This window comes from Balaenoptera ricei, chromosome 15 (genome assembly GCF_028023285.1).
Source record: "Balaenoptera ricei isolate mBalRic1 chromosome 15, mBalRic1.hap2, whole genome shotgun sequence".
In the NCBI taxonomy this organism is placed as follows: domain Eukaryota; kingdom Metazoa; phylum Chordata; class Mammalia; order Artiodactyla; family Balaenopteridae; genus Balaenoptera; species Balaenoptera ricei.
In genome coordinates this window covers 28,340,085-28,364,832 of record NC_082653.1, presented here as the reverse complement: position 1 = coordinate 28,364,832, position 24,748 = coordinate 28,340,085, and the positions used below count along the sequence as shown (strand labels likewise).

General features: G+C 50.3%; 1 protein-coding gene across 3 annotated transcripts; it reads right to left on the bottom strand.

Annotated features, from left to right (window-relative positions):
• Positions 1-6,039: 6,039 nt before the first annotated feature.
• On the bottom strand, positions 6,040-17,974 carry FAM110A (family with sequence similarity 110 member A). 3 transcript variants are annotated; one of them, XM_059896837.1, is made up of 2 exons: positions 17,814-17,974; positions 6,040-7,604 (listed from the first exon to the last, which is right to left on the bottom strand). In XM_059896837.1, exon 2 carries the CDS (start codon positions 7,506-7,508, stop codon positions 6,621-6,623), a length of 888 nt encoding a protein of 295 aa, XP_059752820.1. In that variant the 5' UTR covers positions 7,509-7,604; positions 17,814-17,974; the 3' UTR covers positions 6,040-6,620. The 3 variants fall into 3 exon arrangements, with proteins under 3 accessions (XP_059752820.1, XP_059752821.1, XP_059752819.1); XM_059896838.1 differs by lacking the exon at positions 17,814-17,974 and adding an exon at positions 10,975-11,011; XM_059896836.1 differs by lacking the exon at positions 17,814-17,974 and adding an exon at positions 10,610-10,806.
• Between the last annotated feature and the right edge of the window lie 6,774 nt (positions 17,975-24,748).

Sequence of the window (24,748 nt, the reverse complement as noted above, 5' to 3'; positions counted from 1 at the left end):
ACAGCCTAGATAAAGTAGAGCCCATGCCTCCTGGAGCTACATTCTAGTGAGAGACACACACACAAGAAATATAATGTGGCCTTTGTTTACTGTAAGTGTCGGTGGGAGGTGGGGGGAGGGAGTATTTTTCCAGCAAGAAAAATAAACCAGGGTAGGGAACTAGTGGCTGTTGGGTGCTGATGGTTTAGCTGCGGAGGGCAGTGAGTGGGTGGGTCAGAGAAGGCCTCTCTGAGGAGGTGACATGTGGGCAGAGACCTGAATGAAGTGAGGGCGTGAGTCATGTGGATACCTGGGGTAGGATAGATGCTGGCGGTGGAAATAGTAAGTACAAAGGCCCTGAGGTAGAAATGTGTCTAGTGTGTTTCTGGAACATCAGGGAAGCAGCGGGCTGTATCAGAGTAGGTAAAGGGGAAGGGGGAGGAGTAACAGGGATCCTGGTCATGAGGGCCTTGCAGAACACTGTTAGACCTTTGGGGTTTTTTTTCAGGCTGCCTGGCAAGATAGACCCTCACATTGTTCAAAGGCTCTGATAGCCTCAGACAGTCAGGCCCTTATGCTCCAAGTTCAGCCTCAACTACTCTACTCTCTCTGTTCCAATAATCTACTCCTCCCACCACAGGGCCTTTGCACATGCTGGTCCTTCAATCTGGAATCCTTTTCCACTCCTACCCTCTCTTCTCCTGGTTAACTCCTACCTATCCTTCACATCTCAGCTCAGATATCTCAGGTTTCCGAGACCTCCCTGGTCAGGTCAGCAACCTCTCCTTCCTTCAGGACCTAATCTTAGTGATTATAAAATTATTGGGATGATCAATTGGTGTCTGTCCGCAACCTAGACTAAGCCTCCCAAGGGCAAGTGTTTTGGTTCATTTTGTTCACTGCAACCTCCGCAGGGCGTGCCAAGGGTTTGGCATGTAGTAGGCCCTAATTATTATGTGTTGCATGAATGAACAAATGAATAGAATAAGCACTTACAAAGACCATCTCACGTCATTCAATTTTATCCAGTTTACAGAGCTCAGAGAGGCGAGGCAACTTGACGAAGATCAGACAACAAGTGGTGGCAACAAAAAATCCAGATTTTTCTGATTCCAAAGGTGGGAACTTCCCCCGGTACTTTACCCAGCACACATAGGCTGTGATAAATTGAAAACCAGCTGCAAAAATTCCTCCATGCCTGTACTCATGCCCTTTGCAATATGACTAAGAAATGGAGTCTATTTCTCTACCCCTTGAATCTGACTTGACCATGTCACTTTGGCCAATGGAACATTAGTAATCATAACTCAAGAAGAGGCTTTAAAAAGCACTCGTGCATTGGAGCTGAACACGAAACCTCAAGATCACCATGTGAATGATCCCGTGCTAGCCTCCTGGAGGTGAACTGAAGCACCCCAGCACCCTGCCAACTGCCAGACATGTGAGTGAGGCCCTCCAAGACCACCAAGCCCCAGCTGACTGCAGCTACATCAGTGAGCCTAAGTAAGACCAGAACTGCCCAGCTGATCCCAGACCAGATTGCCAATTCATAGAATCGTAAACTAATAATTTGTTGTTTTAGGCCACTGGGTCTAGGGTGGCCTGTTACACAGCAAGGGCTATCTGATACATATACCTGGTGAACACACACTGTGCAGACAACATCTATGCACATAAGCATATGCGCATAAATGCACACAGATGACTTTTCATATAAAATCTGTTGGCACCCATACCAACACTCACTAGCCCCTACAGGTCTCACAAACACACACACACACACACACACAAACACACACACAGAGCCATCACCCAACCCCACATACACCTCTATTCAGACCACTCTCCTGGCTGTCAATGTAATGTAATGTCAATGTAAATGCCAATCTGGGAACAGATGGGTTGACACTGCCCAAGCTCTATGTTGCTGGCACTGCCCAGTACAGTTCCAGGGGTGAAGAAGGACCCAGTAGACTTTTGCTGAATGAATAGATGAATAAAGCGAAGGGCACAGGACAAGCCAGAGGTTGGCAGCTGTGAGCAGACAGTGCTGAGGGGTTCCTGTGGGTAAATGGAGAGGCCTGGCAGTGGGGTCGCAGCCTCAGTTTTTATTCCTCTTAGAGACCCATGTGAGCAGGGACAGAGAGTGGATGCTCACAAATGCTTATCTTACAAATTGTACTTGTGTTTGAAATTCTATTTTTTAAATTGGTTCCATTGTTGTTTTTGAAAGGGGGGGTGGGATTGTTAAAAAGCACATGAAGGGTTTCAGGAAGAAAATTGGAACCAATAAAGTATCTTCTATGTGTAACTATGGGGAAATTGAGGATGTCAGAGAATTAAGGATGAGTAAAGAGGAAACTAAGCAAATGAAAAGCAAAGCAGGTAGTAACTCCAGGAAGAACAGAGTTGCACAAAAAGGGAAATGTAACTGTAATACGCATCTTGGCAAGAAACAATATTTATATGGTCACAATATAAATAACATTAATTAATCATTTAATGAAAAATTGTGATAAATGTAGATTTTGAAAGGAAAGGAGGGTGAGAAAAATTGTCTTCCTTGATAATAATAACTACAAAAAGAAAGAGTTTTGACCACTTACTGGGTGATGTGCCTTATTCTAGGCACTTCACATGTTGAATCCTCGTAACAGTCCAATAACTTCAATATTCTTATTACTCTCATTTTACAGATGAGGAAACTGAGGCATAAGGTGGTTAAGTCACTTGCCCAAGGTCATCTGGCCAGTAAGGAGAAGGGCTGGCATTCAAACCCAGGCAGTCAGGCTGCAGAAGCCACGCTGTGGGGACATCAGATCTGAAAGTAAATATTTGCCTAAAATAATCAAGAAAATAGCAGGAAAAAAAATGTTACTTAGAAATACGGAGTAAAGTACCAGAAGAAATAGTTTAAAAAGTTGACTGTGGTTGCTTTGGGGAGCAGGGCTGGGAGTGGGAAGTACAGGGCAAGGGAATGTTTTTATTAGTAGTATTTAATTTACATAGATCCATCCATGAGTTGGGGACAGGAACTGACAGGGAAGGAACGTGAGGGAACTTTTCATGGCTCTATATCCTGACTAGGGTTTGGGGTACAGTATGTACTTGTCTAAACTCAGCAAATGGTACCTTTAAGATCTATGCATTTCACTGTATATAAATTTTACCTCCCACTCCCAAGAATAACCATAAACAAATACAGAACTCTAGCTAATGATATGCATGCTGAAGTGCCTTTAAGGGGAAGTGTATTGATGTTTGCAGCCTACTTTGAAAAGCTTCAAAAAAAACCAAGTTGTTTTAATGGATGGATAGATGGGTAGATGTCTGACAGAGGAAATACAGCAAAATATTAACAATTGTGCATCTAGTAGGTGATATATAAGTGTTCACTATATAATTCTTTCAACTTTTAAGTTTGAAATTTTTCTTAATAGAATTTTGGGGGAAATATATGAATATACTATCTGAAAAATAATATTAAATTTTAAAAAAAAACTGGATGGGGCTTCTGTCTTGGGCCTGGATGGACCCGCATACTCCCGCTGGACACAGGATGTCAGGCAGGATGGGGGTCTCCTCCCCCTGGTCCCCTTCAGCAACTCATTAACAAAGCCAGAACCATTTCATCCATCAGGGACATGAACGATGCCCCTTGCTATATCCCATCCTCTGCCAGAAGGATAAACTGAGGTCCGGCAGGTAGGGATGGGTACATTTCCCAGGGAGCCCATCACACCTTCATGACAGAAGTGACCAGCCAGGTTGCCAGTCTCCCAAGCCCACGTGTGTGTAATTAGCTAGTGGGAAATAGATCAGGGAGCAGATCTCATCTCTGCCTAATTAGGGGCTAGGCAGCTGGGGCCAATCTGGCCTGGGGAAGCTGCTATGGCAGCCAGGCGGCCCCAGGGGACAGGGCAGCAGGTGCAGACCCTCAGAGCGCCTGAAACACAGCGGCTGCCACTCACTGCCCCTCACACTCCAACTGGAGGCAAAACAATAGAGGGCCTGTTTCTGCAGATCCCCGAGGCTGGTAGACCGGTGGGTACCCCCTAGCCACTCCCTCCACAGAATCCTGGAGGAGGGGAAGCCCTCCCAGAAGCAGGCAGCCCCTGTCAGAGAAGTCAAGGCTCAATGTGACACCTTCCCCACTTCCAAGAATCCCTCCCTGCTCTCTTCCAACAGACCCTCCCAATGCTCCTCTCGGCTCGCCCCGGCCCAGCTCCTAGGAACAGCTCTGGTCTTAGGGCAGAAGTCCCTGAGTGTAAATGACTAGTTTCTGCTTGTCTGCCCCTTCCCTCCCCCTGGACTTGGCAGGGCCCATGGCTGTCTTGTCAACCGCTGGGCATCCAGTAGGTGCTCAATAGTGACTAGGAGGAAAGGCTGCCAGAATGGGGAAGAGAGGTGAGGCGTGTGTCGGGAGAATCAAGGAGCCAGAGTGCCGGTGACTGGGGTGTCCAGCAGGCCAGGGTGTGACCCCAGGCTGGAGTGCAGGCCTGCTCTGTGACAGCCCACAAGCCACTACCCCTCCCTGCTCTAAGACAAGAGGTGACCTTCTCAGGTGACCATAAAAAAGTCACCTTGAGGACTCAGTGACAGGTTTAGTATGAAAGGTCTGAGCCCAGCACTTAAACTTCCTCCAGGAACAAGGGGTCTCCCAGCCCATCACCAACAGTCCTGTGACCCGAACCTCAATTTCTTCACATGTAAAATGCAGCCAACACTCCGGCCTTCTTGTGTTTCTGGGGGTCTGGCAGCTCATGGCAAGGGGCAATCCTTAGCACCGAATTCTGGCTGGGTTGCCTTGGAGGGAAAGCTCTTTGACACCTCAAAGGACATGACCTCTGCAGAGCTTACCCAGATTATCCCCCCGACCCCATCACTCCTTTAACATGGGGACCAGGAGGCGCAGCTCCTGCGTTGCCAAACTTGCTGGGAGCCTATGGCGGGTCATTCCCCTCCTGTGCCTCAGTCTCCCCGTCTGTATCATGAGGGGTGAACTCCATTCTCAAGAATTTGAACACCATCCTCTTCTATAACCCGATTTCCCCTTGTTTCCCCAAATGGCCCAGGCCCAGCCAAGTCCCCTGGGGACTGGTTGTGGACTGTCAGACAGACAGACAGCTGGGCTGACCTGGATGTCTGTCAACAGCCCAACAGAAATCTCCTCTTTATGCTTAAAGTAAAACCTACATCAAACCTGTCACCAGGGCCCCCATTAGAGCTTCCTGTTTCTGAGTGCTGCAGCCCAGGCAGCCTGCGGGAGAGGAAGCACCACCCAGCCCTGCCACCCCCCCGCGGGAAGAGGGGATACAGAGGCCACCCAGGCTTTCACCCTTTGTGTGCCCGGCCCTGGCTGCTTCACCAGCCAAGGGTGGGGGACAGGGGTCTCCTAGCAGGTAACTAACCTGGAGGGAGACGGGAAGGAGCCGAGACCTCAAAGCCCAGTGCCAGCCACCTCCTTCCCCTTCCCCCAACCCAAACAGGACCATGCCTCCAACTCTCCCACTGAGGCCCACAGAGGGAGGACTGGCTTGCCGAGGGTCACCTAGAGTTGGAGGCAAGGCCACTCATTTTTGCTATCCACCTCAAGTCCCTCTTCCTCTAAGAATTTCCACTTCCAATCTCCAGTCGATGGCCTGGGTGACCTCAAGTTCAGGGCTTGCCCTCTCTGAGCTTCCTGCCCTCTTGGGAACTGGGCTGGGATGGGAAAGGGCAGAACACTTAACGGTTGGGGAGGGTCCATGTACCTGTCAGCCTTTCCCAGGCAGGTCCCCTTCCTGGTGCAGGGGCAAGTCCCCAGTCCTCTTCCCAGTTCTTTCCCGATTCACTCTGTGGCCAGACCCAGCGTCCTCCACTAAGAAGGAGGCCCATCAGCTAGCCTCCCAGAGGGGTTATGAGGGTGCCCTGTGAGGCAAGCCTCAGGCAGAGCCAGCCACTGGCCTCATGCCCCCCCCAGATACTGGGGTGGACAATCACTGAGTTTTGAAGGCCCCACCCCAAGACTTCCCCCACCCTTTCCCCTTGTGTACACAGAAGAGTCTGATGACCCAGCACTTGAAAAACAAGCATTTGTGTTTATTAACCAAGAGGAGGGAAGTCAGAGCAGTGCAGACTCCTACCAGTCCTTTCTGTAGTCTACCCACCTAGGCCCAGGCTGGCAAGCCCCTTGAAGAATGTGGATAGGCCACTCCTTCCTACCCCCACCCCAGGGTGAGTTCCCAGGGAACCAAGGCCCACTGGGTAAGGAAGAGGAAGTCAGTAAAGGACAGAGGCCAAGGAAGGAAGAAAGAAACAGAGCTGCTGGGCAGACAGCTCTGGTGAGATCCCTTAGTCCCTCACTCTCAGTGGGAAGGGCTAAGTGCCCCAAATCCAAACCCACAAGCAGGGGTACATCCATGTCAAAACCCTACATGTGAGGCGTAGGCGGTAGTCCAAAGTCAAGAGCCAACTCTCTCCAGGTCAGTCCTTGTCAGATGGATGCTGGTCCAGCCTCTGAGCCTTTGCCTCTATAGCAAGTTCACACGAGGCAGCAGCCTCTGGTCTGCCCCAAGCCAGGGAATGGATGCAGGAGAGGTCAAGGGGCCTATGGCTTCTCTAAGATCTGTCCCGTGGCGAATGTCGAGTCCCATGGAGGCCTAGCCCTCAGCTGCTGGAGTCTCCCGCGCTTGTCGCAACCCATACAGCCATTTGATCACCCGGGCGTTGCGCTCTATCACTGACACGCCATAGGGGACGCGCTCCCGGGCCAGCTCCTCGATGGTGGCAGAGCTGCGGCGGGAGCAGCCCCCCTCGGAGCTAGCCGGCCCAGCACTGGGCCCAGCCAGGGACACGATGTCTGAGTTGGCCCGGGCTAGGTGGGCCACACCCAATCCCCGTGCCTCCTCCTGGTCCAGGCCGCAGAAGTTAAAAAATCGCTCCAGGTCAGCTGCTGCCCGGGAGAAGCGCTCACTCAGGTCTGACTTGGAGCGTTGCAAACCTGGGGGCCGGGCCGGGCTAGAGGTGGCGGCAGTGCCTGGTGATGGGCAGGGCTGGGCAGGTGACGCTGGCAGGGGAAGGACATCCACTCGGCGGACTGCAGCAATACTGGGTGGTGGGCGTGGGGGGGTGGCTGGGGGAGCCTGGCGGGCCCCCTCTGACTGTCCGGGGGTACGGCTGGCCTCAGCAGGGGACACAGGACTATCACACAAGTTGATGAGGCTGCTCAGGATGTCCAGGTCCAGCTGGGGCCGGCGGCCGGGGCCAGGCAGGACTCGGCGGCTAGGCGTGAGCACCGTGCGACGAGTTCCAGCACTGAAGAGTGGCTGTTTGCACAGCAGGGGCTGCACAGGTTCCTGGCGGGTACTGGCCACATGCAGGCTCTTGACGTACTTGGACTTGTCGGCCTCCAGGCGCTCTACAGCACTAGGTTTCCGGGCTCCACAGTCTGCTGGCCGCTGTAGCAGGTAGCCGGGGACCTTGGTCTGTAGGCGGAAAGGTAGGGCGGGGGTGTCTCGGGTTCCCGGAGTCAGCGTGTCCACAGGCATGGCTGTTACATACCCCGAGGGCTTCTGTCTGAGGAGACTGGAGAAATGAGGAGACAGAGATCCAGGCAGAAAGCTGGCAGCTGGACACAGCAACGGCTGCAGGGGAGGAAAGAAAGAAAGGGTCAGAGCACACTCAGACAAAGGCTCTGCAAAGACTGAGAGAGGCTGAAGACGCCTTCCCCATTAAAAGGTAAAGGCCACGCCTCTGAGTCACAGAGAGCCAATCAGCAGGCAGAAAGCACCCGCTCACGGCCCTGTGGCTCCGCCCACCCCCCCTCCTTCTCCGAGGGCCCAGCCCAGCTGAGGCAGAGAGAAAAAAAGGTGCCAAAGAAGAAAGACACGGGCAGCCTGTGCAGAAAAGACGGGACATGGCACATTTTAAAGGAAGCAAAGGGGGTTCCAGGCTGAGTGCTGGGCACCAGCCGGCTCAACTTTAGTGGGTCCTCTTCACAGTTCCATCTTGCAAATGGGTAAACTGAACCCCAGGGAGGCGAGCTTGATTAACCTAATTCAGCAAGTTGGTGGCTCTGCCCCTTGCCTCCAAGCAGGGAGGTGCTTGCGCAGGGGTCTTGGGGTTGAGTGACCAAGAGAAAGGGCTCCAACCCCACACCCCACCTGGAATACCCACAGGAAGCCTGGTACCACCTCCACCCCACACTCACCCAGGCAGGAAGCTGCCCTGTGCCACCCGCCTAGACATGCCAGGCCCCAGGCATAGCAGCAGAACTTGTGGAGGAGGAGTGTAGAAAGTCCCCACCCCTGCCCCAGTGGAGTCCAGACACCCATTAGCTTCCAGTATGAAATTCCAATGCCAGGCCCACAGTGATCCATGGATGCCTGTCAGGTGGAAACGTCAGCCCTGAGCTATGCTGCTCTGAGAGAAGCTGGAAATGCCCAAGATCACACAGCCCTGCTTAGGAGCATCCAGCAGACTCTGGATCTGCCAGCAGCAGTAGGATGGACACGCATAGGCAGGAGGGCCCACATCTGGATGCACAAGTCTCCACATGATCACCTAAGCATCAGGGCCCAGTACCCCAGCCATCAGGCCACCCCTGTCCCTTTTTCCAAGGAAGGGCTAGAGCCACAAAGTGCCCCCCGCAGTCCCCTGGAGATGGGCCAGAAGAAAACCCATAGAGCAAGTCCTGAACCCTTTCATGTGTAAAATGGGGGAAAGGGACTCTGTCTAGGTGATCCTCAAGAGGACCTGTAGCTCAGGCCATCTAAACCTGTATTGTCTAATTCAACAGTCACTAGCCACATATGGCTACTCAGCCTTAACTTTAAATTTATAGTAAATACACACAATTCAGTTCCTGAATCACACTAGCCACATTTTAAGGGCTCAATAGTCATATGTGGCCAGTGGTCACTATACTAGACAGCACAGATTAAAGCATTTCCGGCCATAGCAGAAAGCTATGTTGGACAGCCCCACCTAGATATCCAGAATGCCAGGAGGGAAGAGTCTGGATCGGGGAGGGGAGAGAGGAATCTGTCTTCTAGACATTTGACACCATCCTTTCCTGTAATCTTCCAAGTCTGGGATACGGGTCATTGTCACCTCATTTTTACAGATGGAGAAACTGAGACTCAAAGAAGTGACCAACCTAGGTCCCAGAGACAATAAATAAGACACAAATTCATATGAAGCCTAATTCACTTATCTAAAAAAACCGAATAGTTGTACTCATTGTTGCTCACATTCTCCTAAAACAGCTCCATGAAGGGGGTGGGGGTGGGGGTGGGGTGTCTGTTTTGTTCACTGTATCTCAGTTTCAAGATATTGCCCTTTACACATAATAGGCAGTCAATAAATTTTTACTGAGCTGAAATACCTATGGGGACCAAATGTAAGCAGGCAGACCAGGGATAAGCTAGAGAGGGGCCTACCCACCCTACTGCAGGCATATGGGTCCAAGATGGTAGGTATAGAATGTTCTAGGAAGCTGGGAATCCAGAGTGCATGGAAACTCTAGATTCTTAGCATATTTGATAATAATAATTTTAAAAACAGTGCATGGACAGGGCAAACAAAACATGCCTGCAAACATATCTGCCCCCCGCCCCAGTCTGGCCCCCAGCCCCCAGTCTGAGACCTCTGCAGCAAAGGCAAGTTGACAATAGAACCTTGGAGGCTGTTGGCCCAGAGCCAGAGCTGCTCCCGAGTTAGAAGGGATAGAGTAGGTGGGAGAGAAAGGCTGCCCCACTCAGGGCCCATCCCCAAGGAGACCTCAGGAGGGAAGGGTCACGGGAAAGGCAGCCTTGCTGAGCCCTGTCAATGTAGCTAGACTCTGCCCTACCCCCCGGCCGCCGCCTCCCAAACCAGTCCAACCCGTTGGTGGCAGCTGTTTCCTCCCGGGCACCATCCCGGGAAACAGAAGGAGGAAGGAGTTCAGATGGGCAGGGCTAGGGCAAACGTTCTGCGACACCCCCCCTCCGCCCTCCACCCGGCTCGGGCCCCCACCCCCTCCGGCCGGACATGCAGACCCCAGGGGCTCTTCCGGCGGGACCCGGACAGATGCTAGAAGCCAAGCCCGGCTTTGGGGCCGCTGGCCGTCTCGCCCGGAGCTGGCCCCCTCGCCCGCTGTGCGCCTTGCGCAAGCAGCTGCGCCTCTTCCAGACTTGGTTTCCTTATGTGTGAAATGCTGTTAAAAATACACCTTCCTGATCCTCCAGGTCACCGTGAGGATGGAGCGATAAAAACAAGTTGAGGACTTTCCTCAGCACCTGTTAAAAAGGCGGCGCTGCATGAACTGGACTCCTTGTTTTTATTATGAATTTGACCTAACTCCTGAGACCGCCCCTCTCGCAGGGGTCTCTAAGCATTCTCCAGAAGAGTCTGCCCGAGCCTAAGCGGCGGACAAAGGAGGCTAATCAGTGAACAAGACTCATTTCACAGGTGGGCAAAGCACGATGTGCTGTGGCTCCTGCAAGTTGAAGCCAGGGTCCCGGTCCCCACGTGGGACTCGTGTCCTCTCTGAGGCCTCCTCTCATCGCCCAACGCCCCACCCACGGATTTCAAACACTATCCACAAATGACCGCAGAAGCGCCGGCCCCGGACCCTTCTCATTGGCATCCCCGGGGCACGCAGCCTCACCTTGCTCACTCCCCACCGGCTTCCCTGGCGTCAGCCTCAGGTGGCTGCGGAGGGGGAGTACGGAGAGCACGGATCCCTGGTCTGGCTTTTGCCCTTCCCAATTGGGGGCAATCTTGGAGACTCCCAGCGGCGCAGGACGCCAAGAGCCCGGCGACATGCTCTGTGATTCTGTCTGCTCGCCGCCCCTCTCTGAGCCCGGGTTGTCCTGGCTCTTAAATGAGGGAGCTGATGGCACGATTCCACAGCCTCGTCTAGGCCTGAAGGTGAGGCCCTGCCCGGGCCCCGCCTTCCCCAAGGAGGAGGGAGAGGTGCCCAGGCAGCCCCCGACCCCGGCCCGGTGCCCCCCGGCTCCGGCCCGCACGTACCTGGCTGCGCCCTTGCCGCCGCTCTGCGCTGCTCCGGCCCGGCCCACCTGGGCTCAGGTAACACGCGTTTGCGCAACTTCCGGCGGCCGGCCCCGGGCAGGTGAACACGCCGGCCCAGGTATTACTCGAAAAGGGAGAACGAAAGCCAGGCAGCGGCGGGGACCCGACCCCAGCCGCCCCCGGCCTACCCCAGGAAGCTCTTCCGAGAGCCAGGCCCACCTATCCCACAGCTGCACTGGCCCGCACGTCTGGCGCACAGAGTCTTAGTGGCCAGCTCAGGCAACCGCACCCATCTTGGAGATGGAAAAACTGAGTCCCCCTTTCTCACAGCCACAATGACCACCAGTTAATGTATTAACTTCTCCTGGTGTTAATTAACCCATTTTAATCTTCCCAACAACCCCTACAAGGGGAGCTCTATTATTATCCACATTTGACTAATGGAAAACTGAGGCTGGGACAGGCTGAGTCAGTTGCCAAAGTCACCCTGGAGAGTCCAACCTGGGCACTTTCCCCCCAGACCAAGCCTTAATTAATGCCACCCCTTTCTAGCTGTGTGTCCCCAAGCAGGTTGCTGGACCTCTCTGGCCTTCCATTCTGTCAATAAAGGAAAGCCCCACCTTCCAGGCCAGGTCAGTGTGAGTTCTTAGAGCTTGAGAGTGCCTGTAGAAGCTTTGTGCAAGCTGTAAACATTAGTAAGGATAGCAATAATAGAAATAATAATAACTAGAATTTTTGAGTGCCAGACACTGTACTTATTTAAATCTCTGGACCGCCCTGGGAGGGAGGAACTATTTGATCCCCATTTTACAGATGAAGAGACTGTAGCCCTGCAGGAAGGAACTCCTGGGAGGGAGGTGATTGTCTCTTCTGCCAGCCCAAGCTCTATTATGTCACTTCAGGTGGGACATTTGATTAAGCCAGTTTCCACTGGGATTCTGAGGCCCAGAGAAGGAATTGCGCACTGGGCTCCGACCTGAGCCCCAGGGAGGTCAAAGAGGGCCCACTTCCATGTCTGTGCCTGGTAGGGGCTGCACCAGGGTTGAGGTGGAGGGCATGAGGGGACAGGAAGTGACTCAAGGAACAGCTCTCCTCCACCTGGGAGTGAGTCAGCCCTGAAGCCACTTCCAGCCCCTGGGTCCTGATTTTAGGGGGATAAGGGAGGTGACAAGACCATCATTCTCCACAGCAGCCTGCTGTGTCCCTGCCTAGCCCTCTACTAAGGCAACAGTGGGGAAGGATTAGGGGGAGTGGTTGTGCTCAGTTAGGTTCTAACAGTAGTAAAAGCAAGACAACAGTGACAATTTTTATAAAATGGGTAAGACCTTTTCCAAGTGCTTTCTTTGTACCTGGCATTTGTTCTAAGCTCTTTATATGTGTAAACACATTTAATCCTCACACCTACACTATAAGGTAGATACTACTATTATGACCATTTTACAGTTGAGAAAACTGAGGCATGGAGAGGTGGGGCCACTTGCCTGAGGTCACACAGCTGGTAAATGGCAGAGCCAGAACTTGAACCCAGGCCCGGGTCTGGGGGGCAGGGGTGTGGAGAAGACAGTCCTCAGTGTTGGGCTTTGGCCACTCACTGGGGAACTCCTAAGGAATCTATAGCCTCTCTCTCTGGGCCCCAGAGGGAGAAGCCACCTTAGGAATCACTCCCTGGCTATGGTTCTGGGTCTTGTTTCCTCAGCTATAAAATGAGGGCAATAATGGCAATGTTTTCCCAACAGAAATCAGATGTCATCACAGCTCTGCTTAAACCACCCCATCCCCAGCCCCCAAGGCTCCCCATCTCCTGAGAATAAAATCCAAACTCTCCACTTGGCCCTCAGGCCCTCCAAGATCCAGTCCCTGCCCTCCTCTCCCACCTCATCTCCAGCTTTTCCTGCTCTAGCCATAGAGTCCTCCCTGCTGTTCCTGAGCACACCAAGGTCTTTCCTGCCTCAGGGCCTTTGCACCATCCTTTCTCTGCCTGGAACCTCTTCCCTCTTCGCCTCTTCAGAGAGGCTTCCCTGACCACCCTGAGGCTCCTGCCAACTCTCTTACCCAGTCTGTTCCCTTCCAAGCATTCATCTCACCCTGTCATTTTAGATATTCACTATCACTTGTTTCCTATCTCGCCCATTGGGCTAAGAACTCCATCACACTCTTCCATATTTCCTTCCTCCAGTGACAAAGCACAAGAGGGGATGCCATTGACCAAGTGGCAGGACTAAAACCCAGGCCACCTCAAAGACCAAGGCCCCTCAGCACCAAGCCTCCTCCCACCCCCAAACCCTGACCCAGGCCTTCCCCCACCTGTCCCACTCCTCCTCCAGCCTCCAGGAGCCCCTATTCAAGCTGGAATCCAGACAACTCTAGCTGAGCCCTGTCCGTCCTCCAAAGCTGCCACATCCAAATCTCTGCACACGCTGGGTCCACTGCCGGCAATGCCCTTTTCCACTCCAGCGCCCTGGACACCCCTGTAGAATGGACTCTAGGACCAGCCAGAGTGAGTTCAAATCCCAGGTCCACCAGTGATTAGCTATGAAACTTGGGTAAGATACTTAACTTCTCCATGCTTTGATTTCCCCAGCTGTAAAACAGGATCCCTAACAGTGCCTCCCTCCCAGTGTGAGGCCTGTACATGACAAGCGCCACCAAAATGTGAGCTGTGATAACTATTCCACGAAACAGATGCTCCAATGCCCAACTCCTGGGTGAGGTCTTCATCAGCCCAGACTGAATGTTGACCACTTCTCTCAGAGGTTACAAATCTAAGAATGCAGACTCACTTGAGTAGCTATTTCTCCAAAAGAAGGTATACAAATGGCCAATAAGCACAAGAAAAGATGCTCAGCATCACTTATCATTAGGGAAATGCAAATCAAAACCAGAATGAGATACCATATCACACCCATAAGATAGCCATTATCAAACATACAAACAAACAAACAAAAACAGAAAATAACAAGTGTTGATGAGGATGAGGAGAAATTAGAAACCTTGTGCACTGTTGGGAATATAAAATGGTGCAGCCACTGTGGAAACGGTGTGGCGGTTAGGCAAAATTTTTCAATAGAATTACTATAGGATCCAGCAATTCTACTTCTGGGTATATGCCCAAAAGAACTGAAAGCAGGGACTTGAACAGACATTTGTACACCAATGTTCATAGTAGCATTATTCACAATAGCCAAAAGGTGGAAAAAACCCAAGTGTCCATTGACAGATAAATAAACAAAATGTGGTATATGGTATATACATACAGTGGAATGTTATTTAACCTTAAAAATGATGGAAATTCTGACACATGCTACAACATGGACGAACCTTGAAGTCATTACGCTAAGTGAAATAAGCCAGCCACAAAAGAACAAATACTGTATGATTCCACTTATATGATGTACCTCGAGTAGTCAAATTCATAGAGGCAGAAAGTAGAAAGGTGATTGCCAGGGGCTGGAGGGAGAAGAGAATGAGGAATTACTACTGTTCAATGGGTATGGAGTTTCCATTAGTGATGGTTGCACAACAATGTGAATGAACTTAATGCCACTGGACTGTACACTTAAAAATGGTTAAAATGGGGCTTCCCTGGTGGCGTAGTGGTTGAGAATCTGCCTGCCAATGCAGGGGACACGGGTTCGAGCCCTGGTCTGGGAGGATCCCACATGCCGCACAGCGACTAGGCCCGTGAGCCACAGTTGCTGAGCCTGCGCGTTTGGAGCCTGTGCTCCGCAACAAGAGAGGCTGCGATTGTGAGAGGCCCGCGCACCGCGATGAAGAGTGGCCCCCACTTGCCGCAACTGGGGAAAGCCCTCGCACAGAAACGAAGACCCAACATAGCCATAAATAAATAAATAAATAAAATTAAAAAAAAAAAAAAGCAATCCTTAAAAGCTGTGAGAAGAGAGAGAAAAAAAAATGGTTAAAATGGTAAATTGTATTTTATATACATTAAAAAAAAAAAAGAAAAGAAAAAGAAAAGAAAGAGGGTGCAGAGTCTGGAGCCAGACTCCCTGGATTCCAATTCCAGCTCTAGGTGCAAGTTATTAAACATCTCTTGTGCTCAGTTTCCCTTCATAAGGAGAAAATAACAGCAATAATAACTACCATACATCATAGAATTGAGAGAATTAAAGGAGTTCATACTTGCAAAGTACTTAGCACACAGTAAGGGCTCAAGAGGTGTCAGGGATTTCTATTTTTTGCTAAGGGGGCAGGAGGTGTGGTTTCTGATGTTTTTCATTTTCATGACATCGTGCACTCCCACCTCACCCCTCCCTTCCACCTGCTTCTCATTCTATTCAGCAGAAGCTCGGCCCAGACTTGGGCGGAGACAGGGAGGCCCTCTCCTGCCCCAGAGGGATTCAGGAAGGCTCCTGGCAGCAGAGACAGCCAGCCAGTAGGACAGCCCTGCTCGATTTCAGCCCAGCTGTCAGGGTCAGAGACAGCCAGCTGGGCATCCTCCAGGGCCACACCAAACCCCACACTATTTCTGGAATTTTCCCAGATGCTCGTGCCCTGGCTTGCCTGGAGTCAGCCTTGCCCAGGGCAACCTTGCACAGACCTTAGGAAGGGAGAGGCAAACAGGCTGTGGGAGGGGTGTGGGTGCAGCCACCTAAGACAGCGATCTACTGTTTGGCCTACGACCTCACACGTCCACCAACTCAATCCGCTGGGCCTCAGGTTTGCACCCGAGCTTGCAAAATGAGGACAAAGGGACTAGCAGTGGAGACTGAGTAAGAGAGATACCACATGCAAAGCCTTAGGGAAGGGCCTGGCACGCAGGATAGGGTAGGGAAGGTGGGATTGGGACAGACCCACAACCTAGCCCACTTCCTGGCCCAGATTGCCCTCTGCCTGGGCCTGAGCTCACCATCATGGCTTCTTTTCTCGGCCCAAGGAAGTGAAGAAACTTGCCCAAAGTCACAAGCAAGTTAATGACAGATCACAGACAGGGCAGTGGTCTCATGATTAGATAAATAATCTAAAATACATACATACATACTTTTTTCAACCAGATGATACATGTGCATGGCTCAAAATTCAAAAGCTATAAAGGGAATGAAGTTCAAAAAAAAAAAAAAACTCCCTCCATTCCTATCCCCAGCCACCCAGTTCCCCTCCCTGCAGGAATCGTGTGATCAAACGGTTGTATGTCCTTCCACGGAGATTTTAGGCACATACAAGCAATGATGGACATATATTCTTTCTATTTTTTATGCATGTGGCAACATGCTCTGTGCACTGTTTTCGTCTTGCTCTTTCACTGAATAATATATGTTGTTCTTAATAATACGTGTTATTAACATATTATTAATTATAATGTTATTAATAAACTTAATATATGTTGTGCTACATCAGTACATAAAGAGCCCATCAGCCCCTACCGATGGCCATTGAGCGTGTGTGTCTAGTCTCTATCACAAACCACACTGCAGCCTCACTGTGCCTACGTCATTCTGCCTAGAAGTGGGACAGCTAGGTCAGGGGGATGCATGTGTAATTGTGACAGAGATGGGGGACTGTGCTCCATGGAGGCCATACCAGTTGGTCTCCCACCAGCAGAACACAGAGCAAATGATCAATGTTAGCTTTAGTCATTTGATTACTGGGGCTTTGGGTACCCCTCAATTTTGCACTGGAGGCAACTACCTCATTTGTCTCACCCTAGCCCCTCCCTGTATCACATTCCAGTCAGTGAAGATAATAAACTCGCTAATAAGTGAAATTATATGACATCAGATGGGGTAAACGCGACTGAGAAAAACAAAATAGACAAAGCGGAGGGCAGGGCATAGGAAGGCAGTAAATATTTGTTGAAAGAATGAAGGAAAGACTTGTTTTCTTTCTGATCTCCCAGAGCTCCTCTACCCAAAGCCAGGAGACGGGTTTGGAGGAGAGAGGGTAAGTAACTCCCCTTGAAGAGATTCAAGACTCCCAGATGCTACAATTCTGAGTGTCTAGGATTCTAAGATGGAAGCCAGATAGACTGGGAACCAGCCCCAGAGTTGCCAAGTCTGACCATGTGACTTTGAGCAAGGGGCTTAACCTCTTAGAACCTCAGTTTCCCCACCTACAAAAGGAAAACAACAATAGCAACCTGTGGTGGGGGCTCCCCAGGAAGCAAGGACTGGTGCAGGTCAGATGCTCTACCAGGAGGGGTCCCGGGCCCACCCCCAACTCCAAAGTCTCTGGTGACTAGTGTCTTCCGTTGAGGGTGTGCCTCTACCCTTTCCCCCAACCTGGGGTAGATTCCCAAGAGTCCTACAGCCAAAGGTCCAAGAGTCCAGGACCAAACCATCAGCTGCTGACCTGGCACCTAGCTCAGGAATGTCAGTCCCTCCCGATCCCCCCAGCTCTTTTTTCTGAGGGGGACAGCACTGTAATTCAGAGCCCCGTGAGCGGAAGGATCCCAAGTGAGCCCTAAATCCACCCGCTGGCTTTCCGGAGAAGTGAAGACAGATGCCCTGGAGGAGACCCCAGGACGCTGCGGGGAAGAGGCAGCCGGGAGGGGATGCAGCCAGGGCTCTACTGGCCATGTTCTGGTTGGTAAGAGGCTAAGAAAGTGACCACCGGTTACCCGTCTGGGTTTCTCAAGGTAAATCTAGATCTACCCAGACTAGAGGCTGAGAGATGGAGCAGAAGGACCTGAATCGGATTCTCTGCCAGACTTCGCCTGAGCAAGACACTTGCCTTCCTGGGCCTCAGCGTTCTCATCTGTGAAATGGGGTACCACAACCTCTCGGCAGGTACGACTCGGGGAGGACGCGCACCGCACGCGCTCGGTGAATGGAGCCCCCCGCCCCTTGACCCGGGCTCGCGCCCCGGACCACCCGTGCCCTCACCTGGAGCCCACGCTAGGCGAGTCCGGCTCCTCCAGTGCGGGTCTTGAGGAGGCTGACAGCTCGGACCCAGGCGGGGAATGGCCGCACCCAACGCGGCTCGGGAGGCCTCAGCCCCACGTGAGGACCCGCGGGGCCTCTTCGCAGCTGTCCTCCTTAACTGAGATAAGCCGGGGGACCTGACTGTCCCAAGGCCCCCAACAGAGCGAAGGTCCTGGGGCGCAGGGGAAGGGGAAGTGAGCGCGCCGCCCCACTCCCACCCCCGACACCGGAATGGTTTGCCCTGGAAATCCTGATTGGTTTCTCTCTTCCGTTCGAACGCCGCGCGGCCCGCGTTGCCAGGCGACCGCTTAGCTTCGGCCGGGCGAGGAAGCACCCCGGCTCCGCAGCCCCTCCCCGCCGCTCACCTCCCCAGTGGCCTCAGGTTCTTCCGGCAGCCTCTTTAGCTCAGGCACCTAATTCTTTTCCTTGCTAGTCCCGACTTCAGCTAACGCGCTGTGTGAGCCAGTGCAAGCCCATTTCCCTCTCTGTTCCCCTAACTGCACAATTATGAGTGAGTTAGCGTTAAGATGTGCATGCCCAGCAGTCCAGAAATTTACTAAGAAAATAACCAAAGATGTGAGCAAAGATTAATATAGTCCAGCGTTATTTATCATAGCAAAATAATGGAAATAACTTCAGTGCTCAGTGAAAGGAGACTGGTTATATAAATCCATCCTGCAGAAGAACTGAGTTTTTTACATACCAGTTAGCTTTGCATGACAAAACTCTTGTCAGTGCTCATGGCATAACCCTCTGAGATAGGTACCTTTAATTATCCCCACTTTCTGATGAGGAATATTATGCAGTCATTAAAAATGATGCAGTTAAAATACACTTAAAGTATGGGGAAAACACTAAGAAAGTATTAAATTTTTAAAAAGTATGTTTCAAAGCACTATGTACAACATAAATATGCATTAAATACATAATGGTAATATCACATGTACTATATTTATGTATAAACATTTATAATAACAGCAGTTAATTTCTTCTTTCTGCTTGTATGAATTTTCCAAATTTCCAATAGTTAAACCAGTCAAGGGAAAAAAAGAATACATTTTTTTAAAGAGGATTAGAAAAATTAACTCTAACACCCCTTCCAGATGAGCAAATTTTTTAGCTGTGAGTCACTGTTTGGGTGTAGGGCATTGCTCAGTTTGGACTCAGCCTCTTTCTATCCCAGGTGGTGTTTTTCATTCTCTGATTGAATTGTCAGTGACTGAGCACTGACTGTGTACATGCCTTGGACAGGTGTGGGAGGAGGCCTAATAATAAACAGCTAACAATGACTGCATGTTCTGGCATGGGCACCAACTAACCATATCAGAACAGATACTATCATAAACAGGGAGTCTGTGAGGACCAGCTAAATATCAAACCTGGCACTAACTGTGCCCTCTGCTAGATGGTGCTCAAATGTACCCACATTTTCTCATTTGCCTTCATTACTGTCTGAGGAGAGAGATTCTATTAATATTCCTATTTTATAGATGAGAAAACTAAGGTTTGTCTGGATCCAGCAGGAGTCCTCTCAGCCATTCTGTTATATTACCGTGTAACTGCAGTTTGACAGTAGCAGTGAGGAGAGGCAAGGAGGGTCTGTGATCCTAAAAGACAGAGAGAAAACTGAGTAGGAGCAGGTCCAGACTTTGTACTTCCTGGGGCTTAAACAATTTAGGGAGTGTTATTTAAGAAAAGGACTACATAATTACAGATATAAAATTAGGTAATAAAGTGGTGATTTGGTTAGAAAGATAAAAGAAACCTCAACAAATGACAAATTCTACAAAGGAAGATTACAAAGTCCAGAAAAATAACATTATTTTTATGAATTACCTGTTTGACATACCTCCATAAAACTTTCCATAAACAAGCTTCCGGTTCCATGTATACATTCCAAACCTCTCCTCTACTACCTCATACTGGTGGTATTGGGCACCGTAAGACCATCCATGTATATGGAGCTGCAACCTCTGACTCTGCACTTTCATGTCACAGTGCCAGGTGAGTCAGCTCAGTGTGCCAGGTAGGGGTATTCCTGGAAGCCATTCCTATACTAGGGCAGTTGGTAATAATTATCTACTCACAAAAGTGACTGGAAACAACATAAATAAAACCACTGAACCCAAATTAAATGTCAAGGTCCTCTTAGCCAGATCCCCAAAATGCTCACACTCACTCCAACCTCAGCTGACACAAGGGGAAGTCGGACTGGAAGGAGATGGTGGTATTAACAGAATGAGGTTAAATTACCTCACTTTGGAAAATTTTACAAAAGCCTATGACCATATGAACACATTACTAGAGTGCCTCTCAGACCTCGGCTTCCCTGTCATTAAAATAGGAATGACAACAATGGTGCCATGGTCTAATTTTTCTCCGAAATGTATAGTCTTAATCAGGAGCTGGGAGATATTTGAGATGCCTGGATAAAGGCCCTGCTGACCCTTGCATCTTCGAAGCTTGCCTCTGCCCTGCACGCCCTGGAGCTTAAAACAAACACCACCAAAACCCTGAGCCTCATTCCCAGATTAAGAAAGTGAGGCAAACGGAGGGCAGAAGGAACTTCCCCCGGATTCCAAATCAGGCCACACAAAGAGAGATTATTTGGACACACTCAGATTCCAGGACGCTGAGCATCTTCATGTGCCAACAACATACTGGGAACGACCTCTATTTCAAGGATTTGTTAAGCACCTGGTGCCAGTTGAGAGTCATTGAAAGCGTCCCAGTCCTTCCCCTTCCCCACTGTGTGGGGTGGGGAGGGAGAGCCCGTAAGAATAAGAAGGTGGCCAAGCTGTCCTTAGTGTGTCCAGAGCGGAGGGAGCTGGAGGATCCTTATGCCTTATCTTGACCCAGCACATGAGCAACAGTAACATCCCGCCCTGTACACAGGCCTGTGGCTGCTCCGCTGCCTCCTCCGGCAGCCTGACCTTGGCAGTGTTTTCTTTTTTTTTTTTTAATTGGGGTATAGTTGCTTTACAATGTTGTGTTAGTTTCTGCTGTACGGCGAAGTGAATCAGCTATATGTGTACATATATCCCCTCTTTTTTGGTTTTCCTCCCCATTTAGGTCACCACAGAGCACTGAGTAGAGTTCCCTGTGCTATACAGCAGGCTCTCATTAGTTATCTATTTTATACATGTTAGTGTATATATGTCAATCCCAGTCTCCCAATCTCATTCCATGCCCCCTTTTCCCCTCTTGGTGTCCATACGTTTGTTCTCTACATCTGTGTCTCTATTTCTGCCTTGCAAACAGGCAAATGGCAAATCTGTACCATTTTTCTAGATTTCACATATATGTGTTAATATACAATATTTGTTTTTCTCTTTCTGCCTTACTTCACTGTGTATGAGAGTCTCTAGGTCCATCCACGTCTCTATAAATGACCCAATTTCATTCCTTTTTATGGCTGAGTAATATTCCATTGTATATATGTACCCCATCTTCTTTACCCATTCATCTGTTGATGGACATTTAGGTTGCTTCCATGATCTGGCTATTGTAAATAGTGCTGCAATGAACTGTGGTGCATGTGTCTTTTTGAATTATGGTTTGCTCAGGGTGTATGCTTGGCAGTGTTTTCTTCACTCAGCTTGAAACCAAGATGAAATCAGCCTCAGATGTCAGTTCCCTATTTTCTGTGCACCCCATGGCTGTATTTTGTTTTGTTTCATTTAATTCAAAGGGTGTCCTCTCCATACACATTTCCTTGTATCTGAATTTCTCTGGAAGGACTCACCAGAAACTGGTCCTAGTGGTGGCTACTGGGCTGACTGGGGAACAGGGGAAAGAGAAAAGCTTTTTAGAAAGTATTTTTTAAACCTTTTGGATTTTGTACCTTATAAACATATTATCTATTTTAAAAAAGTAAACAACACTTTTAAGGATATTCTATGAGAGAACAGAATAAGGTAGTGAATTAAAAGAAAACTCAGCCCAAATATGTCCCTCCCAACACGGCAGCTGAGAGAGTCAATTGAGATGTTCTTTCTGGAGGGCAACAGAGTCACTTTTCTCAAAAAATTTTGAGAAATTTTGTGCTGTGTCAATAGTCCTGTATTCTGATCTAGCAACTGTTTCTAAAAAGAAACTGACCCTAACCAAATAATGAAAGAGATTCAGAAAGATTTAACAACAATAATATTTACTATAACATTGCTATTAATGCCCCTCCCCCCCCCCAAAAAAAACATAACCTAATTTCCTGGCCACAGGGCAATGCATGGTGAATGGGACTGGAACAGAATGCCATACAGCCATTAAAAATGATGTTTTTGAAGAATATTAAGTGATATGGAAAGATTTTTAAAATATTCTCTCAATTCATTTATTTGTTCCAGAAATATTTTTGAGCACCTACTATGTAGATGCAAGCACTTCTTTCTAAGCCTAAGTTTCCTCACCTGGAAAACAGGTGTTAACCATGCCTACCTCCCAGGTTTATCAGAGGCATGATACCCTGACTGACCCTCTACACCCTATGGCTGTTGTTTCTGCTACCGTTCTTATGAGGTTGTTTGATAGTACAAGCTCTTGAGGCAGCGTGTCCCCAGGCACTCCCTGACCAAACCCTCCAAGGGCTCCCCAACAAGCTTTGAATACGGGGGCCTTTGGAAGCTGATCCCTGTCAACCCCATGTCCTATCACCTTCCCCCTCAGCCCATCTTGCTCCAGCCCCCGAACCTCCTGTTGTTTCTCAAATACACCAAGCACCCTCCTGCCTCAGGGCCTTTGCACATGCTATTCCCACTGCCTGGGCCTCTCTTCCCCTAGACACAGCTGCCTCCTCACCTCCTCCCTCACGTCCTTCCAGTCTCTGCTCAGTGTCATCCTCCCAGGGAAAACCCTCATCCTCCCCCCCATCATTCACATTTCTTTTCATAGCTCTCCAGCCTCCTGACATTCAGTGTGTTCTTGTGTCTGGGTCTCCTCTACCAACTGTGAGCTCCCAGAAGGCAGGGTCCACACTTCTTTGCCCACTTTTCCTGCAGTTAGAGATTGGCAATGCACTTAACCATAGTAAAGACTCTGAGAAGGCCTGGAGCAGAAACTCCTCTTTCTCTTTGCTTCCTCCATTGTTTCCCAAACATACTCAACCCTGAAGTCCTGTGTCCTCAGAACACTTCCTAAACAGCCCACAGGAACAGTGAAAACACCATGTATAGAAGGTGCGTCTCCAGGATGTGACAAGGGGCCCTTCCTCCTCTGCCAGTGCCTCGCTTAAAGTACAGGCTGCTTCCCCTGGGACCAGATTTCCCAGACCCAGGAACTGTCCTCAGTCTCCAGTCCCCACCACACATGCCTCTCAAACTACCGCAGTGCCTCCAGGGGGCCAGGTTCCACCTGCCAAAGAATCAGGCCCAGCTTCCAATGGGGATATTCCAGGACACGCCCTGCTGGCCCTTCCTATCTCTGAGCCTCAATTGCTCCATCTGTACAATGGAGGTAGTAACATTCAACTTGAGTGGACTCAGAAAGGTGCCCTGAATACGCAACCCAAGCGAGATTCTGGGTTTCTGTCCTTAGAAAGGATTTGATTCTAAACTAGGCAGGATCAGAGCAACCACAGAGCCATGAGATCATGGGGCACCAGTCCCCCTGGATTCCCAGGAAGAAGCAGCCAGGAGACGCAGCAGGGGAGAGCTCAGCTCAGGAGGAGCACCCGGAGAGCCCAGCCCTCGCAGCCTCTACTCTCCCACCCCCAGCCCTGTGCAGCCCACCCTACAACATCCGGCTGCTTGGAGCTGTGCCCACCCGCCACCCTGATGTTCCCCTGTGTGCCCACCGCCTGCCATGCTCTTCCTGGCTCACTCCGCCTTGTCCTGTGGAAGTCACTTCCTGGAGCCTTTCCTGACCCCCTCCCCGGCTGAGCTGGGAGACCCTTTACCGAGTCTCCTGGATTTTTCCTGATGTATCAGATTGTGTTGCATGTCCACTTACAGGTCCACTCTCCCCACGAAGGCAACAGTGAGCACTAGGGGTGGCAGGGACTGGCCTGCTCCTCTCCCACACCCCAGGGTCCAGCCCAGTGTACACAGCAGGCACTCAATTAATATTTGAGAACAGAACTGAGAAAGAGCCTGTCCACTGCTCCTGTACATCCCCCATCCTCCCTGCTTCTCTCCTCCCAAGGGCCTTCCAGAGGGGAGACTGGTGCAGGTCGGGGGCCCTGATGGACATGTGTTCAAATGCTGGTTCCACATTCTCTTGGCTGTGTGATCCTGGAAAAGTGGCTCCACCTCTCTGAGCTACATCTCCGCCACTACAAACTGGGAATGGTGATATCGCTTCACAAGGATGTTATGAGAGTCAAATGAGGTAATGGGAACCAAGCATTCTGCACGGGACTTGTCACATATGGTAAGTGATCAACAAACCTCATGATTACTACCACTACTACTATTGGAATTACTGTTATGGGTCAGAGTGAAATTCTGGTTCCACTAAAAAGTTTCTGGCTTGAATCCTGGGCTGTTCCATCAGAGTAAAACCCAACAGTGAGTAAAGCTCACTGTGGACAGGTCTGTGGCCCCTTTCTATTGTGTCGGGGAGGGAGATTGGACTCAGAGTCTGTTGTTTTCAACCCCTTGCCCCAGCAAGGGCTGAGAGTGAAGCCAGCACCTGCAGAGACAGGAAACCTGGGACCCCTGCTCTGACACTACAGTGACCCTCCCAGCTGGGAAGAGTCTCCTGACCTTGCAGGCTTCGGGCTTTTATCAGGTAAATGGAGGTGATGAGAGCTCCCAGGATATAGCATCTGAGAAAGGGCTTGGCAAGTATAAAAACAGGGCTGAGCTGTCCAGGTGGGACTGTTATCACTGAGCTGCTGCTGGGGCTGAGCATGCCTCCATCTCTCCATCTTTCTGAGGCTCAGCTTTCTGTCTGGACAA